General features: G+C 35.5%; 1 protein-coding gene across 4 annotated transcripts in view; it reads left to right on the forward strand.

Annotated features, from left to right (window-relative positions):
* The window catches only part of LOC105232449 (uncharacterized), a 127,857-nt gene that overhangs the window by 6,229 nt on the left and 105,317 nt on the right, over positions 1–16,311 (forward strand). For all 4 annotated transcript variants that reach the window (XM_049448635.1, XM_049448638.1, XM_049448640.1 and 1 more), the window contains one exon: positions 7,786–8,023. In XM_049448635.1, the coding sequence (XP_049304592.1) occupies positions 7,960–8,023 (64 nt within the window). In that variant the 5' untranslated portion in view covers positions 7,786–7,959. The remainder of the gene's footprint in view (positions 1–7,785; positions 8,024–16,311) is intronic.

Here is a 16,311-nt window from a genome sequence, read left to right on the forward strand (position 1 = left end):
ATGACTGTTTCCTTGATCTAATTTAGTCGCCGAAAGTTTATCCAATGTTTTGATTGGTTAAACTATAAAGTTGCGAAACATTTCTTTTATACTTTTTTCTAGAAATGGTTATGATAGAATTGAATATCGGTGTCTTCGTACCAAAAAGTTATGATAATCGATGTATGTATGTATGTATATATTTCGTTACATCTTCAGCTGTCGAAAATACTGATTTCAATGTGACCAGTTGGCTGTGCCATGTATATCGTAGTGAAACTAAGAAAACATCTATGAAATCAATGGGATCGGTACTAAAAATATATATGCATACTAGTGGATCCGGCCACGCGTTGCTGTGATCTATATTTTACACTAATATTCATATTACTATTCAATACAGTGAAAATTTCATTTACAAATAAAGGTGAAACTGTTTATGAAGGTATAAGAATCCTTGAGGTTTACTTTTGAATATGCTCATACAAATAAATTTCATTGGAAAAAATAATGAATTAAAGGCTGCTTTCTCAATATCAAATGGTAGCCTTTTTGTCCAGTTAATGGAGATCTACGCTTAATAGAGCGTCCATTTATTAAGCCGTCACTGTATTTTTTTATTTATGAATAGTTTTTACTATCCTATCTTCTAAGTTGGTTCAAACTGAAAACAGTGTGCTAAATTTTACTAAAATCGGTTCAGTAATTTAAGTGTCCATCGGGAGCAAACAACGTGACACGTACTTTTTATATATACATACAGAAGAAGATAATCTCTTCAAAATGATTTCAGTAGTTCATGACTCAGTCATGTCTACTCACACGTAATTTCTTCCTATCATAAGTGTGAAAATATCAACGCTTAAATTAAGAGTTAAAAAACTTAACTCACAATTACTCTAATGACGTCACGCGTCACTTTAAATTGCCTAACAATTGACAATCTGATTACAAGATGATTTGAATTTCTGGCATGTTAAAAAATAAATCGGCAACATTTGAAAATAAATTGGAAAGTATCTGAAAACTGCGTGTTAAGATTGAAACCAATTCGTTCAAATATTTTTGGTATTTTTCGCATTGACGGCAATGATTGGAAGTTGAAACGATTTCAAAATGAGCATTACGTATAAATGAAATGTTGTTGGATTTCAATCAATCGTACACTCTTTGGGAATACCATAAATCCATGATACTTTTAATACTTCTCAGTCATTGAAACTAATGCTGCACTATGAGATCTTGAGTACTTTTCGAAACACTTTTGAGCATATACATACATATGCTATGATTCCTCACACCTGACGATATATTTCTGGTGCAGCTTTACAATTCAAATTTCAATTATTATTATGAGTTAGTTCCATATGCATTCTCAGTTCTTTAAACCTTAATTTAATATTTGTGAAAATACCCATAGAACATGAGCGCCTTTACCCAATAGTCGGTCAATTGATCGTCTGTTTCTGGGCGTAAACATAGATCCAAGACTCATCGCCAGTTAGTTTCATGACATTCCAGTAGTCGGAAAACATTGTTCCACAGACGTTAAAGCGACGCTGTTTTTCGAAAAAAATTAATGATTTTGGCAGCAATCATGCTTTTACCTTTCTTATGTTCAAGTGATTTTTCCAAATGGTTTTCCTTGATCCTTCCGATATTCCAACAATGCCAGTAAGATCTCCCATTTAGTCATTAGAATTCCGATTCAATATGCACCATTTTGTTCGATGGTGGGTTAGATTTTCGGAAATAATGTTATAATGGCACTCTCAAAAAACAAAAAAAAATTGAGACGGTAAATTTCCATAAGTTTCTCTTGAAGACAATTTTTCATCAACAAAATCATTCGCCAGAGACAGGAGCAGTTGGTAGTCATTTGGTGCCAGGCCGAAACTATAAAATGAATGAGTAAGAACCATGCGTCAACTCGTGTGAACCCATACATCGGGCTTCATTTGAAACTGATTTTACCTAAATGATTCCAAAATGTTTAGATCTTTAACAATCGAAATTGTGTTTACAGAAATTTGGCATATTTTCGCTTTGTTGGCACTCATCTTCAACGCGTGCTCAAACAATACCAAGCCAGGCAATCAGAACACTGTCTAAGAGGATTTTGGGACAATATCTCTTCTTTCCAAATGATGTATAGGGACTCCCAATAGTATTTATACAATGTGAAATACAGATGTCTAAATGTACTGGAAAAGTACGGGACATCTTTTTACTACACCTTATATGAGAAAACACCAAAAGGTTCTTAAATTTTCGAATTATAATATCGAAAGAGTACTATAAGAGTCTGCGGTACTACTGAGGAGATTTCATGAGTTTTCTTGCCATTAAAATGAGATCCGCAGCACTAAAAATTGAAACGTTTAAGCACGGCAGTTACCAAATATTGGAAAGGAATTAATTGCAAGCATTTAAGTGACTTTTTTTTATTTACTCTATACAACAAAATTCTCCCTGCTCTATAGAACATGTGGGTATATCCCTCCACTAAACACATGCTAAAAATCTGAATATTTTTTTCAAAGCTCCGAAACTGTAAGGTTTTGCATACTGAAAAAAGTTTAAACTTTTTTCACTTTTTTTCACACCGACTACCATGAACTGAAAAACAACTGCAACTGCAAATGCCAAACTGAAACTATGCGCTGAACGCATACAATTTTATGATAATCACCGAACAAGCGCTGCTGTCAACATTTGCGATTGTTCTAGAAGTGCTGAGCGCCAACAAACATTCTGCAGCAACTATGTAGTTCGAGGCAACAGACACACACGCACACACATGCAAATGCACGCTATCTGTATGTAAACTGCAATATAACGGTCCTAGTTAAACCAATGCCATGCAATATTAATTCCATTAGTATATTACATGGCCAAAATCACTGCCATCAATGCAATCAAAATCATAATCAACCACTAATCTAACCATTACCGCTGGTTTTGCTATTGTCAACATTCCGTATTTACACTTCATTGTTATTGTTAGCCGATTCGCTTTCGCTTTCATTTTCAGTTTCATGTTCATTTACTGGCGATTGCAGTTAGAAAATAGAAAAGTTTTAGGAAAAACGTCAAGTCAATACAATTAAACAAAAATTGCGCGCAACTTCGATGTTGACTTTTCTGAAAAGAGTTGAGTGTTAATGTGTGCTTTCTGGTAGCCATTGGCGATGTACCTGGCGTATAATATTTGAGAAAAGATCTTCATTAATTGCATATATTTTTCGTAAATTTTTAAATTTTGAATAAAATACAAGATTAGGCTAGGTTAAGATAAAAGTTTGATTTAGAAATGGAATTCACTTCGAGAGTTCAGGACGATGGTTCATTCTGATGTCTAACAAACTCCTAAGAATTAACAAAAAAAAAAGGACAAAGCGCCTTGAACCCCTTACAAATGGTTGAAGCGGCTGATATTTATTTAAACTATATCCGCGGAATACATCAATTCCTAGATATTTCAACCTTAGCTTGGGTTAGGTCCCTCAGTAAACCAGGGATCGATTTACATTGTTATGTATAGTCTTTTGTGAAGCCATTCGACAAACTTTTGTCGTTGGATATCAGCTATTGCTGAGAGTCGGGAGTTCCCTATACCTCTTACGATTGACCCTTGACTAGAAGAGCCCTGCGACTGAGCAGCTGGTGGTTGTTGACTTGCTAAATTGGTCTAAAACCCAACAGTCTAGTAGTGACCCGTCCGCAGTTATTGAGACTGAAGTAACTGTTCTAGCAAGTTAAACAGCTTTTTTAAATTTCTGCAATACCGCTGTGACCAGGCTGTTGATCTAATGCTGCCTTTATACCAGCCTCCTCCATAAAGGCATAGAGACAGCAAGCCTGCGATCAGCGATCTGTTAGTCCAAGTGTTTTGGAATAAAATCGAAGTGTGCGATGATTCCAGAGTGCCCAGGCTTAGTACCCAGATTTTCTAAGTTTGAGGCTCAGTGCCATAGTTCGAGTGGTACGTAGTGCACCAAAAATACTTGAACACTAGCCAATTTTTTTCGAGAATGTCGCGAAGCGAATTCCAGCAAAAAAAAGAACATCCGTTGAATATTTTGTTTTAACTACGATTTCAAAGCCAAATCACTATCTTTGATGAGGGACCTCTCCTTTTTCCAATGGCTCTGTTGCAGGAATACAGGGCAACCAATGTCTTCCTGGTTCTTTTTTGGATTTTGACTTTTCTTCAGAACTTCCCGTCTAGGATAAGCCAGAGGTACTTAGCTTTGTCAGAAGGCCGAAAACGCGTTCATTCAATTGATGGTATATACGTCTTCTTGTTTTGTACTAAAGAATAACGTCAGTTCGATTTCAGCAGCCCAGTTCGCTACGATGCTAAGTTACCTCTGGTTTGCTCGTACACAGTATTCAGAAATTGTTATTCACCAAGGGAGCTAGGCAAAGAAGAAACTTACTGAAAGCAACTAAATAAATGCATCTCCTGCCTTCTGCACTAAGCCAGAAAGATCTCGCAGTCGAGCAGGAGCTAGTAGTTGATCAGCGGATGCTAAGCTCACGCCAAGCTCCGAGTTCTACTGCTAGATGGCAAGAAGACACCAGAATCTCAACTCACTTTAAATCCAAAGTAATCGGAACATAAGTTAAAAACTTCCAATCCTTAAAAAGTTCAACTTCGAATTAATCAACGTGCCTTCAGTAATTGAGTCTGTAATTGGGTAAAAGTAAAAAATTATTATTCAAGATGCAGCTGCAGTATTCTAAGTGAGTTGTTCGTTCGTTTCACCACTTTTTGCATAAATTTCCAATTGCATTTTTCCACCAGCACGCTGTTTTTATTTACAATTCTTTTTCCGCCATTAATTCTCCGCACCCGTTTGCCTCCCAGCGAATTGTAGGCAAACTGAAATGAAACTTTTAATTGCTTTTGCAACCATTTCTGCATTTACCGCTAAATCCAAGTCAACGCATTTTGTTGCATGTCATTTTTTCTCGGCGACAGTTACAATTACAAACACACAAATTCGTTGAAAAGTGTGCATTGTTGCTCATCCACACACACACAAGCCAGTGCATGTGTGCGCCAGCATTGTTTATTCGTTAAAGTTGTGTGCACATTAATCTAGTTGGAATTGTTCCCAGAATAGTAGACACAATATAGCCAATTAAGAAATAAATCTTGTTTATGGTTGCACGGTTGGCATTATTAGTTCCTGCGAAGCGTATATATAATATACATAGTTAGTATGTGCCCCTATGTAGCACACAACTAATTTAAATAAAATTTTAGAAAAAAGGTAGTCGCTGGGTTGTCGAAAAAGTTTTTTGGTATTTCTTTTTCCCCGAATTTAAGTTTTTTTGGCAAAATGGAGCTTAAAATCTCATCTTTCCAACACTATATGGCATGAATAATGACATTGGTAGCACTGGAGATATACGACTGCAACGATATCTATTGACAAAAACGAAAAGACTTTTTAGACTACCCAATATGCCCCTTTGTTGCATACGACTAATATAAATAAAATTTTGAACTTAAGGGGTAATCTGGTCTTTGGTAATCTGGTCTTTGGAAAAATTATTTTTTTCATATTCTGATAGTTTCAATGTACAAAAATATTTCTCCAAAATTCAAACTATTTTCAAAGTTATAGCCGTTTTAATAGCAGCTTTTAATCAGTCGATTGACTTGAAATTTGGTATGAACATTCTTTAAATATCTCGCTATCGCATAAACTAATAAAAACTGAAAATATTCAGTTTATAATATTTTTCAATATTCGAGAAAAACGCCATGTTTCCAAAAAACTCGATTTAAGGACCTCTGTCAATAAGTTATACTGCATTATTTCTCCAATTTTCAAATGCTTATTTCTCAGCGATTTTTCCTTCCATAGAGACCTTTTAATTTTCCACAATTTCACTTCTTCCTTGTTCCGCTAGTTATTAAGCCATATATGCGAGAACAATTTGCATTTCGCCCCGACTTTGCACAACTCGTGTTTTCCAACCTGACTTGGCTGCCAGTAAGCTGTAAATATTTATTAACGGATTATGTCAAGCATGTGTGCATTTACAATAAAAACCTCTCATGTACCGCTAGTGTCATATACATTCATTTACCGTACATTTGTTGCTGTCTTGCTTCTAGTTGTTGTCTGGTGAGTAGCTGGTGAGGGTGTGAAAATTGCGAACGGATCTAGGGATTAACAATGCGGTTGTGGTGGTGGTGTGGCCATCAAAAGTTTATATGCAAATATTTCCTCAGATTAGCAAATTGTGCCATAAAGCCGGATAAGTGGCGAAGAATACGAAAAGAATGAATTGTCAGGGACGTGAACTTGTTCACATCTTGAGCATGTATGGGAATACCATTTACGCTAATTTATGTGCATATTTGTATACAAGAATAAGGGAGGGCTGTGAAATCGACATTCGTTATTCAACAATCGTTATTCAACGAAATTATGAAGCGATTTCACTTATCTGCTTATTCTGCAGGGCATATATCCACTTAGTTACAGGCAATTAGTATCAAGTCAGCCTGATAAACAGAAATCAGTTAATTTTTAGCAATGGATATTTGGAAAAAATTTGTTTACACGGTTAACCGCGGTTTAAGATCTCACTCAAGGGTATAACCAAGTGGGCAGAGAGAAATCGATTAGGCTTACATCCAAATAAGACTGAGTTAGTTTTATTTACTACCAACAATGTACTCAATGGCATACTACACGTTGCACTTGTACTCTCACTCAACTACTTTAAATCCATTCCCTACAATCTAGATCTTTAGCTGGTTTCTCAGCTCACACAACTGCGAAGAATTTGTGAGCGAGGCGAAACCGTTGGAGAATAATAGGAGAGGAGAGTGAGCTTCTTTACGGATGATTCGAAGATAAGTTACGGAAAGCAGGAGGCGGAGTTTTCTGTCAAGAGCTCTCCATCAACTCTATTTTCAGAAATTGAAATGTCTCGGTAGACGCACCTTTGTGGCAATGTTAGAATGCTTTGTTGGCCTAGAATGTGATGTATTTGAAGGAGTTTTTGGGTAACAAAAAGAACAAATGCTTGTCCAAGTGATATCCATCGACTTTGGAACAACTCTATCACCTAACCTTGTTGAGATACGTCTCGCAATTTCCACTGCATACAATAAGTTTGGAATTAAATAGGTGAAAATCAGTATACTCGTATTGGATATATAAGTATATGTATATTGGGAGATTTGATTTTTGGTAATAAACTACATTATATTAAGTAAGTCATTAAATTATTATTATTGATGATATAGAGACGGAATATAGATTTAAGTTTTTAAAAATAATGACACTAGGCTCATGAAAAGGTAACCACAATGGCAATCGGAAGCATTTTGAACATTAATTCCAAGTCTGAAGATTCAACCTCAAGATTGTGAAAAGTTTTGTCCGATATCCTTCATTGACGTTTGACTTATCTATGGCAAAGTAAAAAAGTTTGTGAAAATTTCAAAAATATTATATGGAAAGTAGGCAAATTTATAATGCAAGTTGAGGCATTTACATTCACATTCAAAAATTTAATTGCGTATAAGTTTTAAAAGAGTGTCTTTTTAAAAAATCAATGAGACCTTCTTTGTGGAGCGGACAACTTTACATATATGCTCTTTTGAAAGTAGTAATTATATTTTTTATAGAAAAAAACTTAAAACTTCAGGAACAGTTTGCAAAAATAAAAAATCAACGAAAATATTATTTATTTATTTTATAAATAAAAGCATCTTTACCTAGGAGCTCACAAATCATCAATTCTAATAATAGATAACGTTTTATATTGCAGAAATATTCAAACCATCCACAACAACAAGCAGCAAGCAGTACCACCAAAGTCCAGCAGCTCTAAAAATATGCCAACAAATTCAATAATTCCACCGGCGTTATAGCAATCCATAAGAGCTGCCACAGTATTTGAAACATAAAGACTATTTGAGATAACAAAGCCGTGTTTTAGAAAATGCAGCTTAATCACTTACTAAATTGGGCAATAAGCTGCGCTTTTGTTTGTCTGCTGACAGTGGGTAAGAAATGACAAAAATTAAAAAAATATAGTGAAAGTAAAAATATATTATCATGAAAAAATTTAATAGAAAAAAAATTAATCAACAAAAGAATTCAAAATTTCTTTCAAATTGCGAATTATAATACATATAAGGATTTAATTACATGCAAATATTTATATAACAACTGTAGATTACACATTCTCACGGAGATTTGTACACAGGTTGTTATACAGTTTATTTATTTTCTCTTATTGGCTGAGTGTTATACATATGAACATGGATTTACTTCCGATAAAGCTGCTCACATATTATTTTAATTGGCTCTAGGGCCTGTTTTGAGTGACTTCGCACAATGAAAGAAAGAAAAGTAACGACATTAAAGAGCTAAAAACACTGCGTGAAAAGTACAATAAGCAGCATTTACATAAAAATATGATCAGAATATATAATAACGTAATTCATCCTAAACACGATTTTTTTTTATTAGTAAATACATAGTTAACGAATCCACATGTACAAGCAAACATACACCAAAACTCAATTGAGATAAAGTTCGAATCCCCGAGCTGTTGCAATGATATTGATGAATCAATAATGCCAACCCATAACAACAACAAACCCACAGCTACCCCGTAGTGAATCATTCAACTAGTCTGATAAAGTACTGGTTGGTAACTAGAGCTTTCTGCTTAAAAACACAAAATCTTAAAAAAGCATTCGATCCACGCAGGATTGTGAATTTTTTAGTTAAAAAAATGCAAATTGAAATTTTAAAATCTCTTGTTTTTTTAATAAAATTTTCGGGATATAAAAATTAAAAAAAAAAATTGTTCATGATAAAACCAGAATTAACAAGTAAGGTAGAGCTAAGTTCGGGTGTAAATGAACACTACATACTCTCGCCACTTGTAAGGATCAGAGCAAAGGAAATACCATCAGTTGTTGGCAAAACTTTCTTTTAAAAATTGTTGTGAAAGAATTCAATATTCATTACGCGGCGAAATCGTGAAAGGAATACAATCATATTGTGTATATTAATACTTGTAAATAAGTTACAGACTCACATAGTTTTGTTACTATATTTTGCACAAAATTAATAAAGAACACATTTTATACTCTTGCAACTTCCAGAAATCAAAGACAGAGAAATACCTTAAGGTGTAAAACGTCCAAATACTAAATACAAGCATAACTCATATACTGAATATAACTCCTATACTGACATTTTATGTAGTATATGTATATAGTATATGGAAGTTAGGGTAGAATCGACACGGTTTTATGTATTTTTCTCAATAACTACGATTAACATGCCAAAGACCAAAAAACCAATCAAATAGAATAAAGTCAGCCGGATGTTCGATAATCTGATATTAATGATATAGGCGCTAGGCCAAGTTTTCGCCCAAATTTATCCATTTTAGGCATAAAGATACACTGTTATGAGTAAAACACCCTCTCTTATTTTCATTGAGATATCTCATTGATTGGCCGATATAGGCGGTACAAAGTCACTCAGAAGTTCGAAATTCTTTATATTATGTATATGGGGGCTAAGGGAACTATTAGTCCGATTCAACTCAGTTTTAACATTACCATCTTTACAGAAGGATTATCCCTAAATTCCAGTTAAAAATGTCACACATTGACCGACATTTTCTATAAAAAGCCAACTATAGATACTGGGGTCTAAATACTTGGGGCTTGAAGGGCTTTTTTGGGATTTAGACAAATTTTTGTCATAAGGTGGCATACACTCGCCTAAAGTTTATCCCAATATTTTTAATATCAAATATAGGCTGGAGGTTTTGTCAAGTAGCAAACATGAATGTAACATTTACTTACATGGAAGCAGACTGTTGACTAATTAGTTTGATTTGCAGATTTTGACTAGTTATTAAATGCTAATTCTAGTTGACATTACTGCGGGGTGCTTGTGCATATTTAAACACATCACTACACATTAGTTGCAGCAGCATAAGTTAATTTGAACACACGCTTGCAATTATGCCGCGAATATCAAACAATAATTTGCTTTTAACTAATCAACACTTAGTTATAATTTAATCACTGCTAATGAGTCCATAGAGGTGTGAACAATTGCCAAAGCGTAAAGGTTGCAAATCACAAAAAAAAATATATAAAAAAAATTGGAATAATATTTTTTGTCCATATAAAAAGATTAGAATATAATTTTTTTAAGCCCTTTCTATTATGTGTTAATTTATGTACTAGTAATTGCTACGCAGCAAAATAAAAATGCAAAATAAAACCAATTTACGTATTGCCTTTAATACATTATGGCTATACCAGAAATTGGCCCACAAATGTTCCATAAACTTGATATTCTTTGATTTGCTTTCATCATACTACCGCTAATAAGAGTCATGTCACAAACTTCAAGTCTAACTCTTAACTTTCATTCAATGTCAATTAATTAATTGTTATCTTTCTTCAACAGAAACACTTAAAAATAAAAAAAATACTTATTTAATCAATCCAATAAACTTTTAATTTTATTAGCTAGTTTTCGCTTGCACAAAAAATAGCCTTTGTTTGATAATCAGCAACGAAAGCAATTTAAACAAAAATTTCAACAATTTCAATACGTTTTACATTTATATACATATGTATATAGCACGTTGTGTCCTTGGGGCATTGCCACCAGAAACCCTAATTGGTGGGCGCACTTGAACTCTGAATTTGGGGCTGATAAATGAACTCAATTCAAAAGTGTGCGCCAATAAATTTGTGTTTCTGTTATTGATTCCGTTACGAGTGTGTCCAGTACTTACACACATACATTAGGGTGGGTAAAAAAAAAGAAACATTTTTTTCCGCTTCGTACTCTGAAAAATAGCTTCATAAACAACTCAACGAAAAACGAACGAGAAGGTGGTCTTCCGCCTTATGAAGGATGATCTACTTTTTAAAGCAAAAATTCATAAACATTCTTTGGTATTTATTTTTGGGAGATTATCTTTTGAAAGTGTTGGCCACGGCTACATCTCAGATAGTACATCCGTTGAATTCAATTTTCGATGACTCCTTCGAGCATTTTGACTGGTAACTTGTGAATGACATGCGCGATGTTTTGCTCCAATGCCTGAATCGAAGCGGAATTGTCCGCATAGACTTTAGACATTAGCGGCTTCAGTTGTTGTACAAGCTGTATCTTTTTATGGGTCAAAAAGAGGCTAATGAAAAAAGTACATCTATCTGGATTACGCGTTAGTTTCTTATTATCGATAGAAAAACTCAAACCTCGCTTCCAACTTGTTGGGAAAATATTTCGTTTCATACATTTTGTAAGAAAGTGAATAATCTGCAAAATGGAGCCGAGAACGATTTATTCGTAAACTTAACGTTTAAAGCATATTTACGGTTGAAGTTATATTCCTTAAAGGCAGTTTATTCGTAAAAAATTTTCATTTCAAAAAATTTGGTTTTTTTACCCTCCCTTATATATCTATACATACGAGTATATAGTGAGTTGAGTGCGCATCCTTTGTTATGCTAATTGCACCTCAGAGGAGGGCGAGGGCGATTGCAGCCAATGATTACTGGAAATTCCTGCATAGCAAAGGAGCAGCTTGATTTAATGATCAGATGATTGATTTGCTTTTTCATGCTTCATGCAGTTGTTGTGGTTTGTAGTTATGTAATTGTAGGGACAAGGGAATATATGCAATTGTATTGCTAATTGAAAAATAGTACTTTGGTTAGACAAGCTTAAGGGTACATAAGTAGTTTAATAAAATTTGCTCTAAACAGAAGCTTATGCAATCAAGCGGGCTTAAAATTAACACGTTTCAGTACTGTAGCATACAAAAATGGCTGGTTTGAGTTCATACAATTACAGTATACTATTTATAGTTCGCTTTGAGGTCACTCTCAAGAACTAAGAATTTAGTTTCAAGAGCAATTAGCAAGCCACTTCGAGCCAAATATAGAAAATAATATGGGTAAACTATAAATAAGCCATGAACAAAGTCTATTTTTTCATACAGGAAGAATTGGTGCGACGAGAAAACCAAAATGGTTTACAATTATACCAACCAAAGGCAGTTCATACACAAAACTGGCATAGGAAACATATTTGCTACAGTTTTCTAATTCTCCGCGTACCACTAAATTCCCAAAATGCCTGTATCTGCAACCGTACACAGTTCCATTTTAAGACTCATTGCCGCTTTTCTACCGAACTGCAAGTGAGTTGCTCAGATTTGTTTTTCCTCTTTCACTTCTGCTGTTTTGGTATTAAATTGGGAAATTGTTTCAGCTTCGTTGCTGTCGGAAACGGCACACTACTATCCCCCGGGCGTACAGAGTTTAGCTAGCCACTTTGTGAAAGTGAGTGAAGTGCGAGTGCGGATTAGAATAAACAAGTGATGAAATGAGTGGATGGATGAATAAATAAATGATGAATCCTTCACTTATACATTCAAGCCGAATTTCGGACGATCCTTAGGGAGCGGGTGGGAGTATGCCACAAGCTTACCGCAAACAGGCAACAACAGCAAACATTGCAAACAATTCAATTATGCTCTTTCAACGTGGATTTGTCTCAAACGCTGCCCTGCTGCTCGTCCCACTCGTGTGCTCGGGGTTTTCCTCACTTGATGTGCTTATCATTTTTCTACAACGCTGCTCAGCTATTACCCCAGAGCCGTGCACAGCAACCGCTTTAATTCTAAACTGGCGTAGAATGACGTCGTTTTACATTTTACTCAAAGGTATTTTGTTAAGTGAAAGTTTATTTTTCATTTCGTTCACCTTGCATGTGTTCTTTGCGGCAGGAAAGCGAGCTGAAGTGAGCGGCGGTATGTGGAGGAGCTAAATACACAAACACAAATGCATGTTTCTGAGTTTTTAGCTGGAATTGAAATGGACACAACGGTTGTTTTGCGCGCGGTCATCAGTTTCACTTCTGGGTATTGAGGAGGAATGACTATTTGTTTTGTGTATTTCAGCACCGTTTGAGCGACAAATATTGTTGAAGGAGCATAGAGGAAGATAAATACAGCAGCGAGCTTTAATTTGGCATACACCAATTTTAAAATTCATTTACTGTCTCAAAAATCCACACAAAACCCCCTGTGTGTCTCACAATGTATCATATTTCCCTCAGCGGGATTTGGTGCTTTATCCGCTTTTTAGGATGATGTACGCCATTTTATTTTGCATATTACTGTTCCTAACCAAACACATATACATTGAAGTCTTTGGAGTTAGGTGGAGCGCACATTGCCTCTCAAACTGCTTTCTTTTGCTACCGGATCCAAACTCTTTAGCTCGGCTATTCAACACATTGTAGACTTAGTAAAAAAATTTGGATGAGCTTGGTTTCCCCATCTTTTTCTCACTTCTATCACTAGGAATATTAATACAAGTCAATCAGCTGTGATGAAATGCTGAACGACCGCAGATACGTTTGTGTATAAGTGCGATAGTGTTGCAAAATTTAAAATATATGAAAGCCTCGGTTCGTGTTATAGATTGTATATAAAGTTTGTCATAAATTTCACAATAACTTAGTGGAAGCTTTGGATGCCCTAAAAAGTATACAAATTATTAGCGTCGATTTTGATTTATCTCTCAGTATCTATACTATATACGCGATATAGTCTCTCCATTTTTGAGATATCGATCTGAAATTTTAAACACGTCTTTTTCTCGCCAAAGAGCTGCTCATTTGTCAGAACCACCGATATCGAACTACTATTGCATATATGTAGCTGGAAAGGAAATCTTTTTCACTTGACAAGATCTCTTTCCTTAATGTGACGTGACTAATTTTATAAAGCATTGGTGTAAGCTCCAAAGAAATTGTTTAGATCGGACTACTGTAGCATAAAGCTGTCATACAAACTGAACGATCCGAATCCAGAGCTTATATGGAAAACTTTTTACTTGACCACATATTTTAACGAAATTTGTCATAAATTAATGTTATGTTAATGCTATAACTTTGGAATAAATTTGTTCAGATCGGACCACTGTAGCATATAGCTGTCATCTAAACAGACAGATCCGAATCAAGTTCTTGTAAGGAAAAGATATAAGATAATATATGTATTTGTAAGAAAACCTTTAATATTAAACTTGGCTTGAAAGTTATTTATATCAAAAATCGAGGCTAGAAAAAACAAGAACTAACAAACCTATTGCGCTACATTCAAACTGTTAGCCAGTCAAGTATAATTAACAAAAGCAATTGTATTTGTGAAAGGCTGATGAAATTAACATTTGTAAAATTTTTTATTTGTAAAAGAGAAAATAGTGAAGGTATTTCGGTGAAACATGAATATCAGTACAATACTACAATCAACAAAATATTGTACAAACGCACATATATATAAGCCGCATACCAAGGTGCACCACTGGGTATACGCAACTTTCATTAAACAAATATCTTTTAATACTGCCCTTTTGTTTTTTCTGTTTTGTTTTTGGTTTTATGACTAAGGAAGCATAGTTTTTGATTAACTCTTCACCTCCTATTGCCAACTAGACTCCTCGACCAATTTACATAAAACCTACACAACGGCTGACTGAGCCGACTGCCCAAAATGGTTCCAAAAAATATTAGCGTACGCGTCATTGGCAATGTTCGGTTTCGACAATACGCCATGCGCCATCCTGGCTGATGACATGACCACACTGGCATATCCTAACAAACAACCGCAAATTTCCGCCGCGAACGTGCTCTGTTGTTCACGGGTATAGCATGTATTTTTAGTTGTTGTTTTCTATAAACATACGTGCATTTCGAGTTGTGGGCGCATCCCATTGCAAACACAAAAACAGAAGCTAAAAAGTCCTGTTTGCTGTCCATTCGCCTGTAATTTCGTCACAGAGTTTTTGAAACCAAACTTTTAGGTATCCAGTTTCATCAAACTTTCAAAGAACTATGCAACCACTTCAGTCCTTTGGTACGTTTGGCATGCACAGCTGGCACTTTTTATATGTGTATATACTGTCACACAAAATGCAAAATAACGTAACAACATTTTTTATAAGTTTAAAGAATGCACCATATAAAATAGAAACAACTGCCATTGCAATAAAAATTTAGTTTCGGTTATAACACATCGGTAGAAAGAGAAATTTACAATCTACCAAATTCCGAACGAGCGATGGCGCTATGTTTTCCGTGGAGTCTTTCAAGGTATTAAAAATCTTTCTTCTGGCAGTTCATTATTAGAGCTCTAACTATTTTCGATCGAAATACTGTGTCACAATCCGATTTTAATTTTTGGGGTCATTGTTCTGCTGATATATAAAGTTAATTTGTAAGTCCTTTTTGCACTGCAGAATCTAAACGAGTACTCAGCATGTATGTGGTATTCCCACAACAGTCGGTTCCACGCATCTTAATTGACCTGGATTTTATCCGGCCTAGAACTGTTATTTCGGAGATTTTCACACACCTTTCAACAAGGTTGCTCCGTAACCTCCTGACTCGTGTTGGCATTGAGTGCAACCCAGGCTTTGAGAATTCTTCTGCTGCGTTTGCGCCAGAACGGTCCATACCAACTCCACCTCGGTCAGGTGTAATACATGCAATTGATGGAGCCATCTTAAGACCTGCTCAGGCCTTAAGACCTACAGGGAGTAGACCACGAGTTACGTGGCCCCATGCTGTCAACGCTCTACTGCGACCTTAGCCTCTATGGCTGTGCAATATGCACCTAGTTCGCATACTGCGTCGACGCTCCTCCTGGGTGGCCAACAGAGGATTTCCATGGCCCTTCATTAGGCTCCAATAAAAAAGTCTCTCTTGTAATTTTGCCTTCCACCATTAACAGATTTGATATCCCACTGTGGCTAAGGTAACCCCAAACTAAAACATTTCCGCCTTTGAACTCTGGGGTGCTATCGATATACTAATTTTGACTTCTTCATCAAACTTTTTGTTTAAATTTCTTGTTTTTATATTTAAATGGACTCATTTTCATAAAACTAGGTGTAGAGGGTTTATCTTTAGGGAACTTTGCTAGGTACGAGCTGTGCTGACTTCTGTGTTCACTGGTTTTCGACGGCTGGCACATCCGAAAGCACTATTAATCGTCTCCTGGCTGGTGGCGAGGATGGTATCTTCGTCTCTGTCGTCTTCGAGGACTCCGTTAGTGGTTTTGGAGTTTGGTATTCTGTTGTCAAAGTCGTGGTACCTGAAAAGCGTTGGTTGTCAAAGTATTTGCTGTTGTTTTTGGTTTATTTTTATTAGTTGTATTCATTGCTGTTCCCGCGAGTCAGTCGGAATGGATTATTCACTCGTCCGCAGAACAGGTATGCGCTAAGAA

Source organism: Bactrocera dorsalis, chromosome 1 (assembly GCF_023373825.1).
Source record: "Bactrocera dorsalis isolate Fly_Bdor chromosome 1, ASM2337382v1, whole genome shotgun sequence".
In the NCBI taxonomy this organism is placed as follows: Eukaryota; Metazoa; Arthropoda; class Insecta; order Diptera; family Tephritidae; genus Bactrocera; species Bactrocera dorsalis.